At 37.1% G+C, this 21,517-nt stretch overlaps 1 protein-coding gene across 1 annotated transcript in view; it reads left to right on the forward strand.

Annotated features, from left to right (window-relative positions):
* MYO9A (myosin IXA) overlaps positions 1 to 21,517 on the forward strand; it is a 269,941-nt gene that overhangs the window by 106,986 nt on the left and 141,438 nt on the right. The window contains exons 14-15 of the mRNA XM_060005673.2: positions 777 to 972; positions 16,070 to 16,189. Of these exons, the coding sequence (XP_059861656.1) occupies positions 777 to 972; positions 16,070 to 16,189 (316 nt within the window). The remainder of the gene's footprint in view (positions 1 to 776; positions 973 to 16,069; positions 16,190 to 21,517) is intronic.

The following is a 21,517-nucleotide window of genomic DNA, read 5'->3' on the forward strand; positions in this document are numbered from 1 at the left end:
CCTAATTTCCTCATTCACTCACCATGCCCTAATCCACCAAGTCCTTTGTCCTTACCTCTAAAACATATCCCATATATGATAACCATTTTCCTTTTCCACTAACTAGTACCATCAATGTAGTCCAAGTCACTTTCAGTTCTTCTGGAATACTGCAATAGCTGGCCTACCTTTTCCATCTTTGTACAGTTCATTCCCTCTGCAGCAACCAGTGATGTTTATAAAACACCAGTTAGCTCATGTCATTATCCTTCCAGTGGCTTTTCTTTACACTTGAATAAAACCCAAACTCCTAGTTCAGGCTTACATAGCCTACATAGCCTATTTATTTGCTTATTCTTCTACCACTCTCACCCTTGCCAAGAATGCTTCAGCCCCTGGTCTTACTGGTTTTCTCTGAACTTGTTCAACTCCTTGCCACCTATAGGTAGTAGGTGTTCCCTTTGAAATGCTGTTCCTGGTCTTCTCATTTCTGGCTCCTTTTTGTTATTCAACTCTCGTCATTTTATGTGATAGTCCTGTAGAGAGTCCTTCCCTGACCAGTGTTTAACAAGCTGCAATAAGATTGTGGAATGCTCATTCTAATTTAAATAAATTTTTGAATTAAATAGTTTTAGGGTCAGATGGGACTTTGTAGAGGATATCTATCTGGTCCCTTTAGCTGCCTAAAACAGAAGTCACTTCTATAGCCTTATTCAACCACTGTTCATATATGTCACCCATTATCTTCTTGGTTTAATAATTTTTTCAAAAGTGACACTGGTACTTTTTTCATGTAGGATTTCCGGGAAAAAAATACAGATCATATGCGCCCTGACATTGTCGCTCTTCTGAGAAGTAGCAAGAATGCATTTATCTCTGGGATGATTGGAATTGATCCTGTAGCTGTTTTCCGTTGGGCAGTTCTCCGGGCTTTTTTCAGAGCTGTTATTGCTTTCAGGGAAGCTGGGAAAAGACACATTCAGAGAAAAACTGGTAAGCAGTAGACATCAGTATTCTACCATGCTTCTGTTTGTTTTCTTACCCTGCCCTAACATCATGTTTCAGATCTAATGAGTTCTGGTGAGTGTATGTGTGTGTATGTATATGTTGGTACATTTTTATTAATAAATACTGATAGGAATAATGAGTGTAAAGCACCTGGTATTTTTTAGGCATTCAGACATTGGTATGATTTTTAAACAAAAAGTGAAATTATTATTTAATTATATAGAATTTAATATTGATATTTTTCTCTGTTTTCAAGTCATAGTTTTTACTACAAATGAAACATAATGTGGAAGCATAAGTCAGGAGGCAGAAAAATTAGGATGGAGGTAGTATAGTATAGTGGGGTAATCCAACTTCAGTAATCAGTTGTCATCTCTTCTCTTGACTGATTTTGTGACTGTTAGCTGTTTTTCTTGGAGTGTAATACTGCCTTCAATATTATGAGGGTAAAATCAGATAATACATGTAAAGTATCTGTTTATGAGGTGTTAATTTTCTTTTCCTCTTACACTTAAGTCAGTTAGCTGGATTTTACTTTAAAAGTTAGGAATGGATAAAACAGGATACTTTGTTTGTGTGTCTCCTCCTTAAATCATAAAATATTCTCATTTTACATTCTGTGGGAGGAGCATCTCTAAAGCACTTGCTACCTACTTGAAATGACACTGTTGCTTGCTGTAGCTCTAGCCTTAGATAGACCATTGTTGCATAGTGAGGATATTCTAATACATATGTAATTATTTAAAATAATTTTTTTTGCCAAGAAGCTTCAGCAGAAGTGCAGGAGGACACATTTTGTGCTTTCAGAACTCCTAGACTTACTCATAGGGCTTTTGGGCATGTGCACTAGCAGTAAATCTTTAAATTCAGCTTTTATGTATTCTAACTGAATAAAATATTTGAGAGATTGTATTTCTAAAATGAGAGGCAAAACTAATTGAATTTCATTTCTGTACTTCAGATTATAACGTGTGCAAACTGGCCTTTGTGGAGAGAACTATAGTTTTTTTTTTAAATAAAAGGAGTATCTTAAAACTGCTTTGCCTTTGCCAAAATTATTTCTAAGAGGCTATCTTTGCAAAAGCTTGAAAAAAATTTAAATTGAGGTATAATGGACATATAACATTATATTAGTTTCAGGTATATAACATAATGATTCAATATTTGTGTGTACTGCAAAATGGTACCATCCATTACTATACAAAATTACAAAACTTTTTCTTGTGATGAGAACTTTTACAATTTAATCTCTTGGCAACTTTAACATATGTACAGTACTGCAATATTATTGACTACAGTTACCAGCAAAAAGCTTTAAGGAAAAGTTTTTTCTTTTAAGATGCATTCTTATTTATTACAGTGGTCTTTATCAATTATGAAAATTTTGAAAATTGATACATATCCTGCTAAGACGTAACTGACTAAGATAAGAAACTTTTCTTATATTTACTGTTGAATACATTGCATTCTGTAAAAGTTATTCACATTGAATGTTACTTTGGCATTTAAAATATTATTTGTGAAAGCTGGTTCTATGTATATTAGTATTAATTAGGACAAAGACATGCAGTGCTACTAATGATCAACAACTGAAATTATCTTTGATAATTTCTAGATTCTTCTTGTTTTCTAATCTAGTTTTGCTTTCTGGCCAGCATAGAGCTTCCACATAATAAACTCTTTTTGAAAACGCTTTTATACTAGGATATAACATGTATACAGAAAAGTGCACAGAACAAAACATATAGCTCAGTGAATTATCACAAAGTGAAAACACCCCTGGAACTATCTTCTAGGTTAGGAAAGAGAATATTACCAACATGCTAGAATTCCCCCTTGCATAAACTTTTAAAATTTCACTTTTTATCAAGAAAAAGAAAAACGATAGTTCATTTGCATTTTGAGGCAGTGACTGAGCAGGTTTGTTACAGAGAATAATTGTATTACAGCATATTAGTGTCAGTGCCAAAATTTAGCATTTTTCCTCCCTCTGCACCACTTACCACCTGCTGTTTTCTGGTGATAACGGATAAACGGATATTATAAAATTAGAACATTGTAGTATTGCGAAACAAAAACTAACAGAGTAACTGTGAAAATGAACTAAGTAGTAGATGCAGAACTCTTATAATGACCATAAGTAGTATGCAAACATATCAACATGAAACAGGGATTGGAGATTATTTAAGCAGAAGTAGAATATATGAAAGGCAGAAGGTAACCCAGTTCAGATCTTGAATGAGAGTAAGAAGAGGTCAAAGATAATATTTCTAATGAAGAAAGAAGATGTAGACTGCAGAAGTGCAATATATTTTCACTTCCTTTAAGAAATAAGATATTTCACTGGACTCTTAGCTGATTGTCAACAAATACCTTGATGGTGAACCAAAAAAATCTTTTTCTTCATCAAGCCAACTGAGCACAAATGAGAATATCAAATTTAAATCTACTTTTGACTGTTATTTTTTCTTTTTTATAGACTTTCAAATTAGACGGCACAGTGCCATTTTAAGGTCTTTAAATAAAAATTAATTCAACTTATTCCTTTTAAGAATAAATTTGTTATAGCTGTGGTATGTTATAGCTGGGGCAGGTTATCAGGAAATCCTAAAATGTTCTTAGTAGAGTCATATAAATAGGCAGTCTGAGTGAAGGTACATGTTGGCCCTGCTGGGAGGTGGAATTAAAAATGGTAATGATTTTTCTGGTCAGCAGTGAGGTATTGGAGTACACGTATTCCAGTGGTAGCATCCACCTTGCCTCTGTTTTACTGCTCCTGAATAAGAAAGAGCCTGGACTAGAAAGTACAGGGGAGATCATAACTTGACCATGAATTATACAGTGTGCAGATGTGAGTGCAGTGATGCTTATTTTGGTCTTTTGGAGTTACATAAAAGTATAGCCAAAGAGGAATTTTAATCCATCTAAAAAGACTAGGCAGAGACAGCGAATTCAGCTGTGGCATTGGCATAAGAGGCAAGAACGAGGGGCTTCCCTGGTGGTGCAGTGGTTAAGAATCCACCTGCCAATGCAGGGGACACGGGTTCGATCCCTGGTCCGGGAAGATTCCACATACTGCAGAGCAGCTAAGCCCATGCACCACAACTACTGAGCCTGCGAGCCGCAACTACTGAACCCCATGCGCCTAGAGCCCGTGCTCTGCAACAAGAGAAGCAACTGCAATGAGAAGCCTGCGCACCACAATGAAGAGTAGCCCCCGCTCACCACAACTAGAGAAAGCCTGCACGAAGCAACAAAGACCCAATGCAGTCAAAAATAAATTAATTAATTAATTAAAAAAAAAAAAAAAGAGGCAAGAACAAGAGTCCAAAGTGTCATTCAGTTCCTTAATCTACAGGGAGAAAAGCTGAAGCCATTCATATAGTGTCTGCAGATAGAGAGCTTTAATGGTTCCCACATAAACTTTTCCTCTTCCCCATCCCACACAAAGGACTCCGTAACTCTAATGTGCTCCCATTTGTTTTTGCAAGTGGGAGAAGGATTCCAGTGACCATCTATTTCCAGAAATGACCTGGTACTAAAACTAATTTAGATATCACCTAAACAGGGTCTAGGATCTCTATGCAGTACTCTATCCATAATTCTACCCAGTACTTAAGACAATTAAGAGCATTTTTGTTAACAAAACCCTGACCATTATTTATAAATCAATTCTGTATCAGGCACTATGGTGTGGTGATTAAGAGTAAGGGTTTTAGATTAAATGTCAATGAAACAGTAGAGTAAGGACCTCTGAAAGTTCTCTCTTCCATAAAAGCAACAAGAACACTTGCAAAAATTGTCAGAATAACTTTGCTGGAGCTCCGTGAATTCATCAAAGGCCTTCAGTAATCTGGGAAGTATATATACAAGAAAAAAGGCTGAATATTGATAATGCCAGTGCACTTTGTAGTGTTTTAACTCGCACTACTCACCTCCCTCCCTCCCAAGCTCTACAGTAGCCTTGAAAATCAATCGCCTGGAAGCACAATGAAAATCAGCAGTGTGACAACCCCTGGAGGGAATAGAGGGGGGCTGGCACTCCTTCAAAGCCCCATTCGCAGAGAATATTCAACTTATTTGGTAGTTCCCTGGAAGACCCCACTTACAAGGCTATCTTTTAACCTGACTTGGAGCTTGCAGTATGAATAACCTTTTACCTAGGGCTTTTGTCCAAAACAATCAGAAGCATTTGTTGAACATTGCAACTCTCTGATGCAGTAGATAACAGCTGGGGCAAAGACTAACCAAAACATTTGAAAGGAAAAGCTGGAGAATGAGGTTTCCATAACGGCTATGAAAAGTTCCCATATATTCATGGGAATCTAGATAGCTATGCACATGCATAGGACTGTATACGTGCCCACGGCTATGCATATGCTCAGTAAAGACCTGAGGATATCCTGATTTCTTACCTCAGGATAACCTTCAGATTCTGTGCAAGCAGGGCAAGGCTAAGTTGTAAACTTCCTAGCTGAGTGTTGAAGGTATGCACCAACATACACACTCAGTGACCCTTGACAAAAACTGGGAGAATTAGTGGTTTCAGGCATGTAAAGATATCCTTCAATTAGTAGCTGACATTTAAGCTTACTGAGCAGAGATTTCCATGGTCACCCTTGACAAACTTTACAGAATTAGTTCAGGAAAGTCCTAAACAAATAGAAGCAACTGTAAGAAACAGCAACAACAGCAAATCCTGGGAAGAGAATTTTCAGAGTTGCCATGTTATATAACTACCCCTGAAAAAATCCAGACATTGATATTACTAGACAAAGTCTTTAAACTATTTTAAATATATTTAAAGACTTAAAGGTAACTATATCTGAAGAACAAAAGGAAAGTATGAGAACAATGTCTCACCAAATGGAGAATATCAATTTTATACATACACACACACACACACACACACACACACACACACACACACACACACACATCAATTTTGAAGTGGAAAAAAATGTACAATAACTGAAATGAGAAATTCAGTAGAAGAGTTCACCAGCAGGTTTGAATAAGCAGAAGCCAGAATCGGGTGAACATGAAGACAGATCAGTTGAGATGATCTGGCTAAGGAACAGGAATAATAAAGAATGAAGAAAAATAAACAGAGCTTCTAGACTTATGGGACACCATGAGGTATATAAACTTCTGAGAGTCCAGAAGGAAAGGAGGGAAAGGGAAAGAAAGAATATTTCAAGAAATAATGGCCAACACCTCCTCAAATTTGATGAGAAAATTAATATACGCATCTAGCAAGCTCAGCAAACTGCAACGTGGGTGAATTCAAAGAGATTCAAACTTAGATATATCGTAATTAAACTCTCTAGAGGTAAAGAGAGAATATTGAAAGCAGCAAGAGAAAAATGATTCATCATGCACCAAGTATCCTCAGTAAGATTAAAAGTTGTTTCATCATTAGAAAGCATTGAGGCTAGAGGACAGCAACTTGGCATACTCAAAGTGCTGAAAGAAAAAAACACTGTCAATCAAGAATTCTGTATTCACTAAAACTATCCTTCAAGATGAAATTATGACATTCCCAGATAAACAGATCCTGAGTGACTGTTACTAGCTGCCCCACAAGAAATATTAAAGGGAGTTCTTCTGGCTGAAATGAAAGGACACTAGACAGTAGCTTGAAAGCACATGAAATAATAAAGAGCACCATTAAAGACAGCTATAGAGTTAAATATAAAAGATAGTAAAAATGTATTTTTTACATTTTGTAACTTTTTTTCCCTCCAATCTGATTTAAAAGACAACTGTGAAAAAGCAATAATTATAAATCTCTCTTGGAGGGCATGCCATTTTAAAGATGTAATTTGCATGACAATAACAGCATAAAGAAGGAGGAAGGGAATGAAGCTATATAGGAGGAAAGTTTTTATATACTGTTGAAATTAAGTAGCTTTTAATCTAGATTAGATTGTTGTAAGTTAAGATGCTAATTTTAATTCCCTTGGCACCTGTTAAGAAAATAACTAAAAAATAATACAGTAAAAGAAATGACCAAAATATTAAAATAGTATACTAGAAAACATCTATTCAACACAAAAGAAGAGAGTAATGAAAGAAAAGAGGAACAAAAATAATATGTCTTACGGTATATGTGGAAACTAAATAACACACTTCTTAATAACCAATGGGACAAAGAAGAAATCACAAGGGAAATTAGAAAATAATTTGAAATGAATAGAAGAAAATATACACCCATATCTTATGGGATACCGCTAAAACAGTGCTTAGAGGGAAATTTATTTCTCCTTTAGAGAAATTTCTCTCTCTTAAAAAAGAAAGAATATCTCAAATCAATAACTTAATGCCCCACCTTAAGATTCTAGGGAAAAAGGGAAAACTAAACCCAAAGCAAGCAGTAGGAAGGACATAAAAAGTAGGTCTGGAATAAATAAGAGAAGAAAACAATAAAGAAAATAAATAAAACTGAAAGGTACTTCTTTACAAAGGTAAATGAAATTGACAAACCTTGAGGTAGACAGACCAAGAAGAGGAGAGAGGAGACTCAGATTACTAATTTGGGGAAAGAAAGGGGGGTGTTGCTGCTGAACTGATGGAAATAAAAAGGATTATCATACTATTAACAGTTGTATGTCAACAAATTAGAACCTAGTGGAAATGGAAAAATTCCTAGAAATATGCTAACAGCCTATACTGACTCCAGAAGAAATAGAAAGTCTGAAAAGGCCTGCTACAAGAAAAGAGATTGAATTAGTTATGAAAAAAAATCTTCCGACAAACCAAGGAACAGTGAATTCACTGATAAATTTTATCAAATACTTAATGAAGAATTAACACCAATCCTTTATAAACTCTTCCAAAAACATAGACAATAAGGGAATACTTTCATTCTCAATCTGTGAGGCCAGTATTACCAGCATACCAGATAAGACATCACAGAAATGAAAACCACAAACCAATATCCCTCAACAAAAATCCTCAACAAAATCCTTGCAGACTGAGTCCAGCAATATGTAAAAAGTATTTTACACCATTATCTAGTGGAATATACCCAGGAATGCAAGATTGGTTCACCTTAGAAAACTCAAATCAATGTAATACACCACATTGATAGACTAAAGAGCAAAGATCAGATCATCACCTCAATAGACACAGAAGAGGCATTTGACAGACGTGAATACCTTTTCATATTTTTCATCATAAAAATGCTGAACAAATTAGCAATAGAAGGGGACTTCCTCAGTCTGATAAGGGGACCTGTGAAAAACCCAAAGGTTGTATCATTCTTGATGGTGAATGACTGAATACTGTTCCCTTAAGATCAGAAACAAGACAGGATATCTGTTTTCACCTCTTCTATTTAACATTGTCCTGGAAATCCTGGTAAGAGTAATCAGGCAAGAGAAGGAAATAAAAGATATCCAAATTGGAAAGGAAGAAACCATTTTGTTTGTAGATGACATATTTTATGTAAAATTTCTTAAGGAATCTACAAAAAAGTCTACTAGAGATAAAAAATGAGCTCAAGTTGCAAGACACAACGTCAACATGCAAAATTGGTTGTATTTCTAGACATTAACAGTAAACGACGTGAAAACAAAATTAAGTTCGTGCTTCAGTTACAAGAGCACCAACAAGTATAAAATTCTTACTGATAAATTTAACAAAAGAATTGCAAGACTTGTTCACTGAAACTACAAAATATTGTTGAAAAAGCTTAAAGAATACTGCAGTAAATGGAAAGATATTCTATGTTTATGCATTGGAAGGCATAGTTAAGATGGCAATACTGGATCTACAGATTCAGCATAGTCCTGTCAAAACCACAGCTACCTTTATGCAGATATTGACAAGCTAATCCTAAAATTGATATGTAAAGGAATCCAGAAATGCAAGAAGGACAAAAATTGGAAGATTCACATTGCCCAGTTTGGATTAGGCAGTGAATTCTTAGGTATGACAGGATTAGGTATAAAGCACAAGCGACCAAAGAAAAAATGGATAAATTAGACTTCATCAAAATTAAAAACTTTTGTGCCTCAAAGGATACTATTATTTTTAATTAATTTATTTATTTTTGGCTGTGCTGGGTCTTCGTTGCTGTGCACGGGCTTTCTCTAGTTGCGGCGAGCGGGGGCTACTCTTTGTTGCAGTGAGCGGGCCTCTCAATGCGGTGGCTTCTTTTGTTGCAGAGCACGGGCTCTAGGGCTCATGGGCTTCAGTAGTTGCGGTGCAAGGGCTCAGTAGTTGTGGCTTGCGGGCTCCAGAGTGCAGGCTCAGTAGTTGTGGTGCACGGGCCTAGTTGCTCCACGGCATGTGGGATCTTCCCAGACCAGGGCTCGAACCCGTGTCCCCTGCACCAGCAGGCGGATTCCCAACCACTGCGCCACCAGGGAGGCCCTCAAAGGATACTATTAAGAGAGTGAAGGGACTTCCCTGGTGGCGCAGTGGATAAGACCACGCTCCCAATGCAGGGGGCCAGGATTTGATCCCTGTTCAGGAAACTAGATCCCACGTGCATGCCACAACTAAAGAGCTGGAGAGCCGCAACTAAGGAGCCTGTGAGCCGCAACTGAGGAGCCCACGTGCTGCAACTAAGGAGCTGGCGAGCCGCAACTAAGGAGCCCACAAGCTGCAACTAAGGAGGCTGCCTGCTGCAACTAAGACCTGGTGCAACCAAATAAATAAATATTAAAAAAAAAGTGAAATGACAACTCACAGAATGATAGAAGATATTTATAAATCACGTATCTAATAAGGAACTGGTATCTAGAATATATACAATTCTTGCAATTCAGTAGTAAAAAACTAATAACCCAATTAAAAAATGGGCAAAGGATGTTAAAAGACATTTCTCCAAGGAAGATATGCAAATGGTCAATAAAAAGCATGAAAAGATGGTCAATATAATTTGTCATTAGGGAATTGCAAATTGAAACCACAGTAAGGTACAACTTCACATCTACTAGGATGGCTACAATAAAACAGACAGGTAATAACAAATGTTGGTAATAAGGATGTGGAGAAATTGGAAGCCTCACATGCTGCTGGTGAAAACTTAAAATGGTGCAGCCACTTTGTAAAACAGCCTGGTAGTTACATTTTACCCAGCAGTTCCACTCTTAGGTAGATACTTAAAAGAATTGAAAGCAGGTGTTCAAACAAAAACTTGTACTTGATGTTCTTAGCAACATATTCATAATAGCCAAAAGGTAGAAACGACTCAAATGTTTATCAACAGATGACTGGATAAACAAAATGTGGTATATCCGTACAATGGAATACTATTCTGTCATGTAAATGAATGAGGTACTAGTACATGCTATAACATGGGTGAACCTTGAAAGCATTTTGTGAAGTGAAAGCATAAGACACAAAAGGCCACATACTGTATGATTTCATTTATATGAATTTTCTAGAATAGGCAAATCTGTTGAGAAAGAATGTAGATTAGTGTTTGCTCAGGGCAGACAGGGAGATAACAAGGGGCGTGATAGTTTAAAAGTACAGAGTTTCTCCCTAAGGACTCCACACAAAAACTACTAGATCTAATGAATGAATTCAGCAAAGTAGCAGGATACAAGAGTAACATTCAGAAATCAGTTGTATTTCTTTTTTTTTTTAAATAAATTTATTTATTTATTTATGGCTGTGTTGGGTCTTCGTTTCTGTGCGAGGGCTTTCTCTAGTTGCGGCGAGTGGGGGCCACTCTTCATTGTGGTGTGCGGGCCTCTCACTGTCGTGGCCTCTCTTGTTGCGGAGCACAGGCTCCAGACGCGCAGGCTCAGCAGTTGTGGCTCACGGGCCCAGTTGCTCCATGGCATGTGGGATCTTCCCAGACCAGGGCTCAAACCCATGTCCCCTGCATTGGCAGGCAGATTCTCAAACACTGCACCACCAGGGAAGCCCCATCAGTTGTATTTCTTTACACTAACCATGAAATATCAGAAAGGGAATGTAAAAAAAAAAAACAAAAAAACTGGGACTTCCCTGGTGGTGCAGTGGTTAAGAATCCGCCCGCCATTGCAGGGGACATGGGTTTAAGCCCTGGTCTGGGGAGATCCCACATGCCACGGAGCAACTAAGGCCGTGTGCCACAACTACTGAGCCTGTGCTCTAGTGCCCACGAGCCACAACTACTGAGCCCTTGTGCCACAACTACTGAAGCCCACACACCTAGAACCCGTGCTCCACAACAAGAGAAGCCACCGCAATGAGAAGCCTGCACACCACAACAAAGAGTAGCTCCACTCTCCACAACTGGAGAAAGCCCATGTGCAGCAAAGAAGACCCAATGCAACCAAAACTAACTAACTTAATAAATAAATAAATAAATTTATTTTAAAAAACCCAAAAAACCTTTTAAAATTACACCAAAAGTATCTAGGAATAAACCTGACCAAGGAGGTGAAAGACTTACACACTGAGAACTATAAAACATTAATAACGGAAGTAAAAGAGGATTCAAAGAAATGGAAAGATATCCCATGCTCTTGGATTGGAAGAATTAATACAGTTAAAATGGCAATACTACCCAAAGCAATCTACAGATACAGTGAGATCCTGTCAAATTACACATGACATTTTTCATAGAACTAGAACAAATTCCAAAAATTTATATGGAACCATGAAAGACCCAGAATTGCTAGAGCAATCCTGAGGGAAAAAAAAAAGCAGGAGGACTTCCCTGGTGGCATAGTGATTAAGAATCCATGCCAGTGCAGGGGACACAGGTTCAAGTCCTGGTCTGGGAAGATCCCATATGCCCGCAGAGCAACTAAGCCCGTGTGCCACAACTACTGATCCTGCACTCTAGAGCCCATGAGCCACAGCTGCTGAGCCCACGTGCCACATCTACTGGGGCCCGCGCACCTCTAGCCTGTGCTCTGCAACAAAGACAAGGCACCGCAATGAGAGGCCCACGCACTTCAGCAAAGGGTGGCCCCCATTCACTGCAACTAGAGAAAGCCCATGCACAGCAATGAAGACACAATGCAGACAAAACTAAATATAAATTAATTAATTAATTTTTTTTAAAAAAAGCAAGAGGCATAACTCTCCCAGACTTCAGACAATACCACAAAGTTACAGTAATCAAAACAATGTGGTATTGGTACAAAAACAGGCATACAGATCAATGGTACAGAATAGAGAGCCCAGAAATAAACCCATACACCTGTGGTCAATTAATCTTCAACAAAGGAGGCAAGAATATAAAATGGGAAAAAGACAGTCTCTTCAGTGAGTGGTGCTGGGAGCATTGGACAGCTGCATGTAAATCAGTGAAGTTAGAACACACCCTCACACCATGCACAAAAATAAACTCAAAATGTCTTAAAGACTTAAACATAAGACATGACAGTATAAAACTCCTAGAAGAGAGCAAAGGCAAAACATTCTCTGACATAAATCATACCAATGTTTTCTTAGGTCAGTCTCCCAAGGCAATAGAAATAAAAACAAAAACAAACAAATGAGACCTAATCAAACTTACAAGCTTTTGCACAGCAAAGGAAACCATAAAAAAACAAAAAGACGACCAATGGAATGGGAGAAAATATTTGCAAATGATGCAACAGACAAAGGCTTAATATCCGAAGTATACAAACAGCTCATACAGCTCAACAACAACAGAACAACAACCCACTTGAAATATGAGCAAAAGGGCTTCCCTGCTGCCCCAGTGGTTGAGAGTCCGCCTGCCGATGTAGGGGACATGGGTTCGTGCCCCGGTCCGGGAAGATCCCACATGCCACGGAGTGGCTGGGCCCGTGAGCCATGGCTGCTGAGCCTGCGCATCCGGAACCTGTGCTCCGCAACGGGAGAGGCCACAACAGTGAGAGGCCCGTGTACCACAAAAAAAAAAAAAAAAAAAAAAAAAAAGGCAGAAGACCTTAATAGACATTTCTCCAAAGAAGACATACAGATAGCCAGTAGGCACATGAAAAGATGCTCAACATCACTAATTATTACAGAAATGCAAATCAAAACTACAATGAGGTACCACCTCACACTGGTCAGAATGGTCATCATTAAAACATCTACAAATAACAGTGCAGGAGAGAGTGTGGAGAAAAGGGAACCCTCCTACACTGTTGGTGGGGATGTAAGTTGTTACAGCCACTATGGAAAACAGTATGGAGGTTCCTCAGAAAACTAAAAATAAAATTACCATGTGATCCAGCAGTCCCACTCCTGGGATCATTACTTGATTGACTTTGGGAGGGGTAGGGGTGGTATTTACCGGAAGGGAATGAAATAACTTGCTGAGGTGATGGAAATGTCCTGTATCTTGATTGAGGATTATATGATATAACTATTTGTTTAAGCTCATCAAACTGTATACTTGAGATTAGTGGAGTTTACTGTATGTGAAATATACCTTTAAAAAAATGGCCCTAAGGCCTGGGAGCTGGCATTATAGAAACTATTACAGGATCAGAGACATGGCTTCAGGTTTGAATGATACAGTGGAGCTGGGATTGAACCCCTGTTTTATATGGTGTAGGACCTTCAAAGAGCTTGAACTCTTCTGTCACTGAAAAGATAATTGTAAAACTCTGTCTGTTGGCCTTGCCTAGAAGAACAAGAATCATATCAGTATGTGTTAGGCCTTAGATAAATTTTGAAAAAACAGTTGCCTAAAAAAATTAGTGCCCCATATCTTCTTCACCATGGGAGAGAATTTATACTGTTTGTTTGGTGCATAATCTCAAACTAAGAAATTATCAAAACTAGGCTAGGAACTTAGCATAAGCAAACACTAAATAAACCTCTTTTAAGAGTTTGAGACTCCACTGAAAATGTACTTATAAAACCATCCTAGGAAACCAAACCACCTTGACAGGGAGTTAGTACACACAACAGAGAGGAGTATCACTTTAAGGTTTGGAAATAGTATTATAGTCCATAAAGCAGTGTTTAAAATTGTTAAAGAGTTAAAAGAAGGCATAGAAAGCAGAATGAAAGAACAGAAGTTAAAAAAAAACAAACAAACCCTAAGTTGTAGGTACGATGATGAGACACAAAACAGTCGGTGAGACACAAAACAGTCACAGATATAAAATTACCCATAGCCAAATGGCATTGCCACAATTTATTTAGATAAAATAGAAAATTGAGTACAGAGGCTCAGGTTGTAGTCAAGTTGAGGGAGTTTTAATTTAAGATTACATAATAATTTACTATATTTAATATTCTGAACTCTTATATAAAACACTTTAATGCCATAATCTTTTTAAATTGTTTCTGACTAACAATATATCATTAGCTATTGAAGGGCCTGAAAGTCTGTTGATAACTTTCAAAAATTACAATTTGGATGGAGTATGAGTAGAACTCACCAGGTGGTTTTTTCCTCAAATGGTCCCCCTCAACTGATGGCTTACCCTAACCGCTAGCCCCCCACCCTGTTACTAACTAAGTGCAGCCTCATCTGAGCCTATGCATTCCTTCCCCCACCCAAGAGTCCTATGAAGGAGGGGATTATTGAGAATAGAATATTTTTATTGAGGTATCTTTTGACTAAGAAATGATGGTAACTTGGTAATACTTGTCTCTTCTTGAAACATTGAACATGTACAGTTACGGACTCTCTGTACTGGATAAATGAGATAGTGTTTTATTAGCTTACTTTTTAATTATAGGACAGAAAATTTTTTTTTAATTTTACAAAAGCTTGATATCTATCTATATCTATATTTATATCAGATATCTGTTTCTCTATCTGTCTATCTATAATCTGATGTTACGGTATCATGAGATTCTGTATCTTTAACTAAAATGTGGATGCCTATTCTCTGGATGTAGATATTCAGTTTAAGGAATTATAGCTTGGTTAAACCATGCAAACCTCCTTGAATTACTGTGCTTCTGTTTAACTTCTAAAATGATTCTGCCTTGAGAACTATTCATAGATAGTATCTTATTCCTAATTATACAGTAAATATGTACTAATGGAACTTTAGTTCATAATTATGTGTTGCTTAATTTGCCTCCATCTACTGTTAAACTATTCACTTTTTTTTTTTTTTTTTTTTGGTTATTTTTTTTGTGGTACGCGGGCCTCTCACTGTTGCGGCCTCTCCCGTTGCGGAGCACAGGCTCCGGACGCGCAGGCTCAGCGGCCATGGCTCACGGGCCCAGCCGCTCCGCGGCATGTGGGATCTTCCCGGACCGGGGCACGAACCCGTGTCCCCTGCATCAGCAGGCGGACTCTCAACCACTGCGCCACCAGGGAAGCCCTCACTTTTATTTTTTAAAGGCAAACCTACATACATTTGAACTTCATGTCCTAACTCTAGAGATGTTCTTGTGTAAATGATACTTGACTCCTCCCAAACCTGGAAAACCTGAATTCTCTTTTAAATCCATTTATTCCTAATATTTATGGTACAATCTTCCTTCCCTCTTTACTGCTCGAGTGTCTCACTGTTTCAGTAGCACTAATCTGGGGCTTTGGTCCTTACTTGAATGTACTCTCGTTCCTTTTCTCCCAATAGTTGATTCTGACAGATTTTCCAGCTTTGTTTTCAGATTTATAAGTACAGAAGTGCTGCTGTGTTTTCCTGCTCTATAGTGCTTTTCTTCCTACTCTTTCAACATTGACACACTTGGAATTCCTACAAGTGTGGTTAATTGCGAGATTTGTGAACGTTTAACTTTTGGTAAATTGTTTTGGGTATATTTCTCTTTGGGGTTCCATCAGAAACAATGTTTCTTGCATTGTTGCCACCTCTATGCTAATTATATTTCAGACCTGATAAAAATGAGTCCATTAAAAAAAAGACACCATACAATTGTTTTTGAAATTTCCCTGGTATTTTCAATTAAAAATTTTTAGTATGATGTTAACTCACAACACTTTGAGTACCGAAAAAGGATACTTTTGAATTCCTGAATGGGACCTTTATTTTTTCCTATTGTTTTTGTGTAATTTCCTCAAATTAATTGGAAAAATTATTCACATTTAACCCCAATTATTTGATACATTTTTATTTACTCTTAAGATAGTTGGCAGCATTGTCCTTGATTCTCTATTGGTTTGGGCTTATATAATGTCTTTTTCTTTTCTCCATTTTTTGTTTTTCTTTTGCTTCCTAAGGACATGATGATACAGCGCCATGTGCAGTTTTGAAAAGTATGGATAGTATTAGCTTTCTCCAACACCCAGTCCACCAGAGGAGCTTAGAGATTCTGCAGAGGTGCAAGGAAGAGAAGTACAGTAAGGCTGCAAATCCTGATAAATAAACTCCATGTCATCACATCCATTTGGAAATGGAAACCAGGAGCATTCTACACCTGGGTGGGATGTAAATAGCTTAGGCAATGTGACTTTATAATCCAGTGAGTCTCAGGATACTTCCACTGAGACTTTCATTCTTTTTTTTGAAAAAGTTGATATGCCTGTTGTTTTAACTTGGATGACTTTTAACTTGGATGACTATTTGTGATCCTTGAGTTGTTAATTATACTTGGTTACAGACTTTGAATTGGTTTCTGCTTTTGACTTTAAAATATCCAAGTGATGAGTAAAAATGAATAATGATTTTTTCCTGTTGGTTTTTTTTTTAAACTTTATTGAAATCTAATTGAGGTAGTGTAAACTGCATGCCAAAGCATACAGTTTGGTAAGTTTTGACATATATATGAAGTCATCACAATCAAGATAATTAACGTATCTAACACTGCCAACAGTTTCCTGTCTCTTGAGAATTCCTGCTGATTTTTATGCTAATTTATACACTTGAATTTTAACATCAGCAATATTGTTTTCATTGGCAAATTCACTTAGTTTGACTATAGTTCTCCTATCAGATTTTATCATGTCTGATTTAGAGCAAAGTCACCACTTAATGTTTTGTCTAAGGAAGAATGACAGAATCATAGAGGGTGTTCTCTTGTTTTTGTTTTTTTTGTTGTTGTTTGTTTTTTTATAAAATTGGTGTGAAAAGATGCCCTTGGTCTCCATTTTCTCCTTTTCTGTTTGTTGTACTCATTCTGCATGAAAATGGTTCTTTTGCTTGTTGTGGGATAACAGTTGTTTGGCTACTGCTATTGCTATAGTGAGAATAAAGGATCCTTCAGAATATTCAAAGCCTAACTCAGCAATTTGCATATAATGGACTAAATTACTTATGTAGTCTGTTCTGAGCTTTTTACAAATCACAGATTTACTTTGCTAACTTCACAGTTCTGTGATTGAAATTCCATGGAATATTAGTATTTAATTATCAGTGAAAGGAGAATATAAGTAGAATTCCTAAGAGCAAATGTTGTGGGTTCTTTCTTCAGTTCTTACTTATGCTGTCTTGGTATAAGAAAATGTGTAATGCATTTTGAAAAATGTTGTTAAAATATTTTCTCATTTTAGAAGAACGAAGGTAAGTATTTCATTTAAAAAAGACATCTTCAAATGTTGCTCTTAATTATTGCTGTTGTTTCTGAAAGGTATACAAGTACTTATTCCAAATATCCATCTTCCTTTTCTTAATCTTTTAATCCATGGGACATGATTGAAAACAGTCTACAAATCTTTTGGAGGGAACTTAAATTAATTCTTTTTAACTTTTAAATAATTGCAAGTAGTTTATTTGCTTCGTTGATTTTCATGACTCTCAGCCTGACAACCCCAGGCCTAATTGTATTCCAGTTAGGTATATATGGGTGTAGAATAGGAAGGCACCAATTTCAGCAGCAGCTGCATGAGGATATTGTACATTGTACACATGCACATTTATTTCTACATTTGTGGAAGCTGGGCTTTTCCATTACTTTAGGTAGTTTATTTTCCATTATAGTACTACCAATAATTAAAATTTTATAATATATAAAATGATAAATTCAAGTTTTGGAGATTGTTTTTAAAAAACCGGGGACTACTAGCCTTAGGTAATAGTAGTGGTGAATTGATGAGACAGACAGGTTTTCAGAGACAGAAAACCACAACCATACTGGCTTGAAGTGTCAGAGGATAAAGTTGAGGAGTAGCAAAGAAGCTTGAAATTTAGGAGGAAAATCCTGGAATGGAGAGAGCTGCCAAAGGCTAAAACTCAAAGTTAGAGTACGAATTCTGCCATCCATACCTGGCTGACTGTTGTGAGTATTCAGGGGAGACCATAGGAGCTCTGTCAAAGAGCAATGCAAACCAAATAGGAGATAACCTTGGAAAGACACAACTGCAGTAGGTGAGATTTGCAAGTTTACTGATTTTTTTTAACTGAGGGCTTTTTGTATCTCTGCATAGCTCCTCTTGGGGGATAGCTGAATTCTTACTGCCTTTAGTTGGAGGTGAGAGAGAAAGAAGCAGAAAAATATTGGAAGAAATAGTGCCTTGAAAACTTCTCATGTTTGAGAAAAACTAGCTTGGAGATTCAAGACAATCTGTGACCTTCAACTAGAATCAATACAAAAGAAAACCACAACTAGACACATTATAGGCAAATTGCTAAATGCCAAAGGTAGAAAGGAAATCTTGAAAGCAGCCCAGAGAAAATATGGTACATTAAATACAGGGGAATACAGGCATACCTCAGAGCAATTTCAGAGTCAGTTCCAGATCACTGCAATAAAGCAAATATCACAATAAAGGGAGTCACATGAATTTTTTTGGTTTCCTGGTGCATATAAAAGTTATGTTTACACTATACTGTAGTCTGTTAAGTATGCAGTAGCATTATGTCGAAAAAAACAATGTACATACCTTAATTAAAAAATAATTTATTGCTGGGCTTCCCTGGTGGCGCAGTGGTTGAGAGTCCGCCTGCCCATGCAGGGAACACGGGTTCGTGCCCTGGTCCGGGAAGATCCCACATGCCGCGGAGTGGCTAGGCCCGTGAGCCATGGCCTCTGAGCCTGCGCGTCCAGAGCCTGTGCTCCGCAACGGGAGAGGCCGCAACAGTGAGAGGCCCGCATACCGCAAAAAAAAACCCCAAAAAAACAAAACTTTATTGCTAAAAAATGCTAACCATAGTCCAAGCCTTCAGGGAGTAGTAGTTACATCAAAGATCACTGATCACAGATCACCATAACAAATATTATAATAATGAAAACTTTGAAATACTGCAGGCATTATCTAAATGTGACACAGAGACACTATGTGAGCAAATGCTGTTGGAAAAATGGTGCTGATAGACGTGCTCAACACAGGGTTGCCAAAAATCTTCAATTTGTAAAAAATGCAGTATCTGCAAAGCACAATAAAGTGAAGTACAATAAAATGAGGTTTGCCTATAATGATATGGTTAACACTTGTCTTCTCATTAAAAGCAATGGAGGCTGAAAGATATCCAAAAATCATAATTAAAATCCAACAAAACAATTCAAGACCCCCAAACAAAAGCAGTGTTCAGGCAGTTGCTTAATTTATAGTTTGGGTCCAGACAAGTTAATTGTCTGTTAGAAGAAAAATCAAGGCTGCAGGAAAACATAACAATTCATTGTTGTTACAGTGTATTATCCACAATGTCCAGTCATCAGTTAGGAAAAGTATCTTTCAAAAATGAAGCTGGAATAAAGATATTTTCAGATAAACAGATAATCTGCGGGAATTTGTCACCGTAATGTGTTTTATGAAAAATGATAATGGAAATTCTTTAGGTTAAAAGCAAATGACACCAGATGGTAATGTGGATGTATAGTAGAGGCTGATAAACTTTTTCTGCAAAGGATCAGATGGTAAATATTTTAGGCTTTGTCGGTCATATGGTCTGTTGAAACAACTCAGTTCTGCTGTGAAAGGAGCTATATAGACAATATATAAATAAATGAGCATGGATACATTCCAATAAATTTTTTTATAGTCACTGAAATTTAAATTCCATATAATTTTCACATGTTACAAAAATATTTTTCCATTGATTTTTTTCCTCAACCATTAAAAAAATGTAAAACCATTCTTGGCTCTCAGGCCATGCAAAAATAGGCAGTGGGTTTGATTTGGCCCATGGACTCTAGTTTGCTGATCCATGAGTTATTGGAAGGAATAAAGAAACCAGAGGTAATACATATGTATAAAAATAAATGACTATACATATTTTCTTTCCCTCTCTTAGTTCTTTTAAAAGATATATGATTATTTAGGGTAAAAACTATGACATTGTTCTGGTGGTTTAAAATGTGTCCACAAATTTTTTGATACTCCTCCCTTCAAAAGGCATGTGCTGTACTTAGTGATTTGCTTCTAAAGTGTAATGTGGCAGAACTGACAATGTGTGACCTTCGAGATTAAGACATAAAAGGTATTGTGGCTTTTCCTCCTCCATGTCATTTTTGGTGCTGCCACCTTCTCTCTATAGTGATTATTCTCTGAGATTTGCAGGGAGGAAATTAAAAGAGTGGTGAGAAGTTAGGGTTCTTGGGAGCATGAGCTGAAGCCCCACTTCCACAAAGGTCAGGAGCCCTGGAAAAGGGAAGGAATAAGAAGCTGGGGGAAGAGAGAGAGAGAGGGTGGAATAGTAGAATGTCACTTGAATTTAAACCCATACTTTTGACCTTCTTGGAAAAATGGAGATTGTGATGTTCCTGAACAAGATGAAGGACAAGCAATTGTCAGAGAAGGGCTTGTCACCGTCCTGATGTGCCTGCCTTAATGTCCATGACCTCAGGCATCAGTATGGTCACACAAATGTTTGAAAATTTAAAGGATGTTGTCTGACCAAAATGGAATTAAAATAGAAATCAGTAACAGAAAGACATATGAGAAATCCTCACATATTTGGAAAATAACATGTATAAGTAACTTATAAGTTAAAGAAAAATTTATAAGGGCAACTTGAAAATATTTTTGTTTGAATGATAATGGAAACACAGCATATTACAGGTTGTGGAATGCAGCTAAAGAAGTGCTTAGAAGAAAACCGGTAGCTTTAAACCTTTATATGAGAAAAGAAATGAGGTAAAAAAACAATGATCTGAGCTTTTACTTTATGAAGCTACAACAAGAAGGGCCTATTAGAGCTAAAATTACTGAATAGGAAGCTGACCAACAGTGGAGAAAATCAGTGGAAACCAAAAGCTGGTATTACGGGTGTTTTAGTTTTTGTTTTGTTTTCTTTTATTTATTTTTGTAATACAGCAGGTTCTTATTAGTCATCAGTTTTATACACATCAGTGTATACATGTCAATCCCAATGGCCCAGTTCATCACATCACCACCCCCACCCCCCCTGCCACTTTCCCCCATTGGTGTCCATATGTTTGTGTTCTACATCTGTGTCTCAATTTCTGCCCGGCAGACTGGTTCATCTGTACCATTTTTCTAGGTTCCACATATATGCGTTAATATACGATGTTTGTTTTTCTCTTTCTGACTTAACTTCACTCTGTATGACAGTCTCTGGATCCATCCACGTCTCAACAAATGACCCAATTTCGTCCCTTTTTATGGCTGAGTAATATTCCATTGTATATATGGATATTCCATTGTATATATGGAATATATGTATGTATATATATATATATATATATATGTATATATTCCATTGTATATATGTACCACATCTTCTTTATACGTTCATCTGTTGATGGACATTTAGGTTGCTTCCATGACCTG

This window comes from Delphinus delphis, chromosome 2 (assembly GCF_949987515.2).
Source record: "Delphinus delphis chromosome 2, mDelDel1.2, whole genome shotgun sequence".
Taxonomy (NCBI): Eukaryota; Metazoa; Chordata; class Mammalia; order Artiodactyla; family Delphinidae; genus Delphinus; species Delphinus delphis.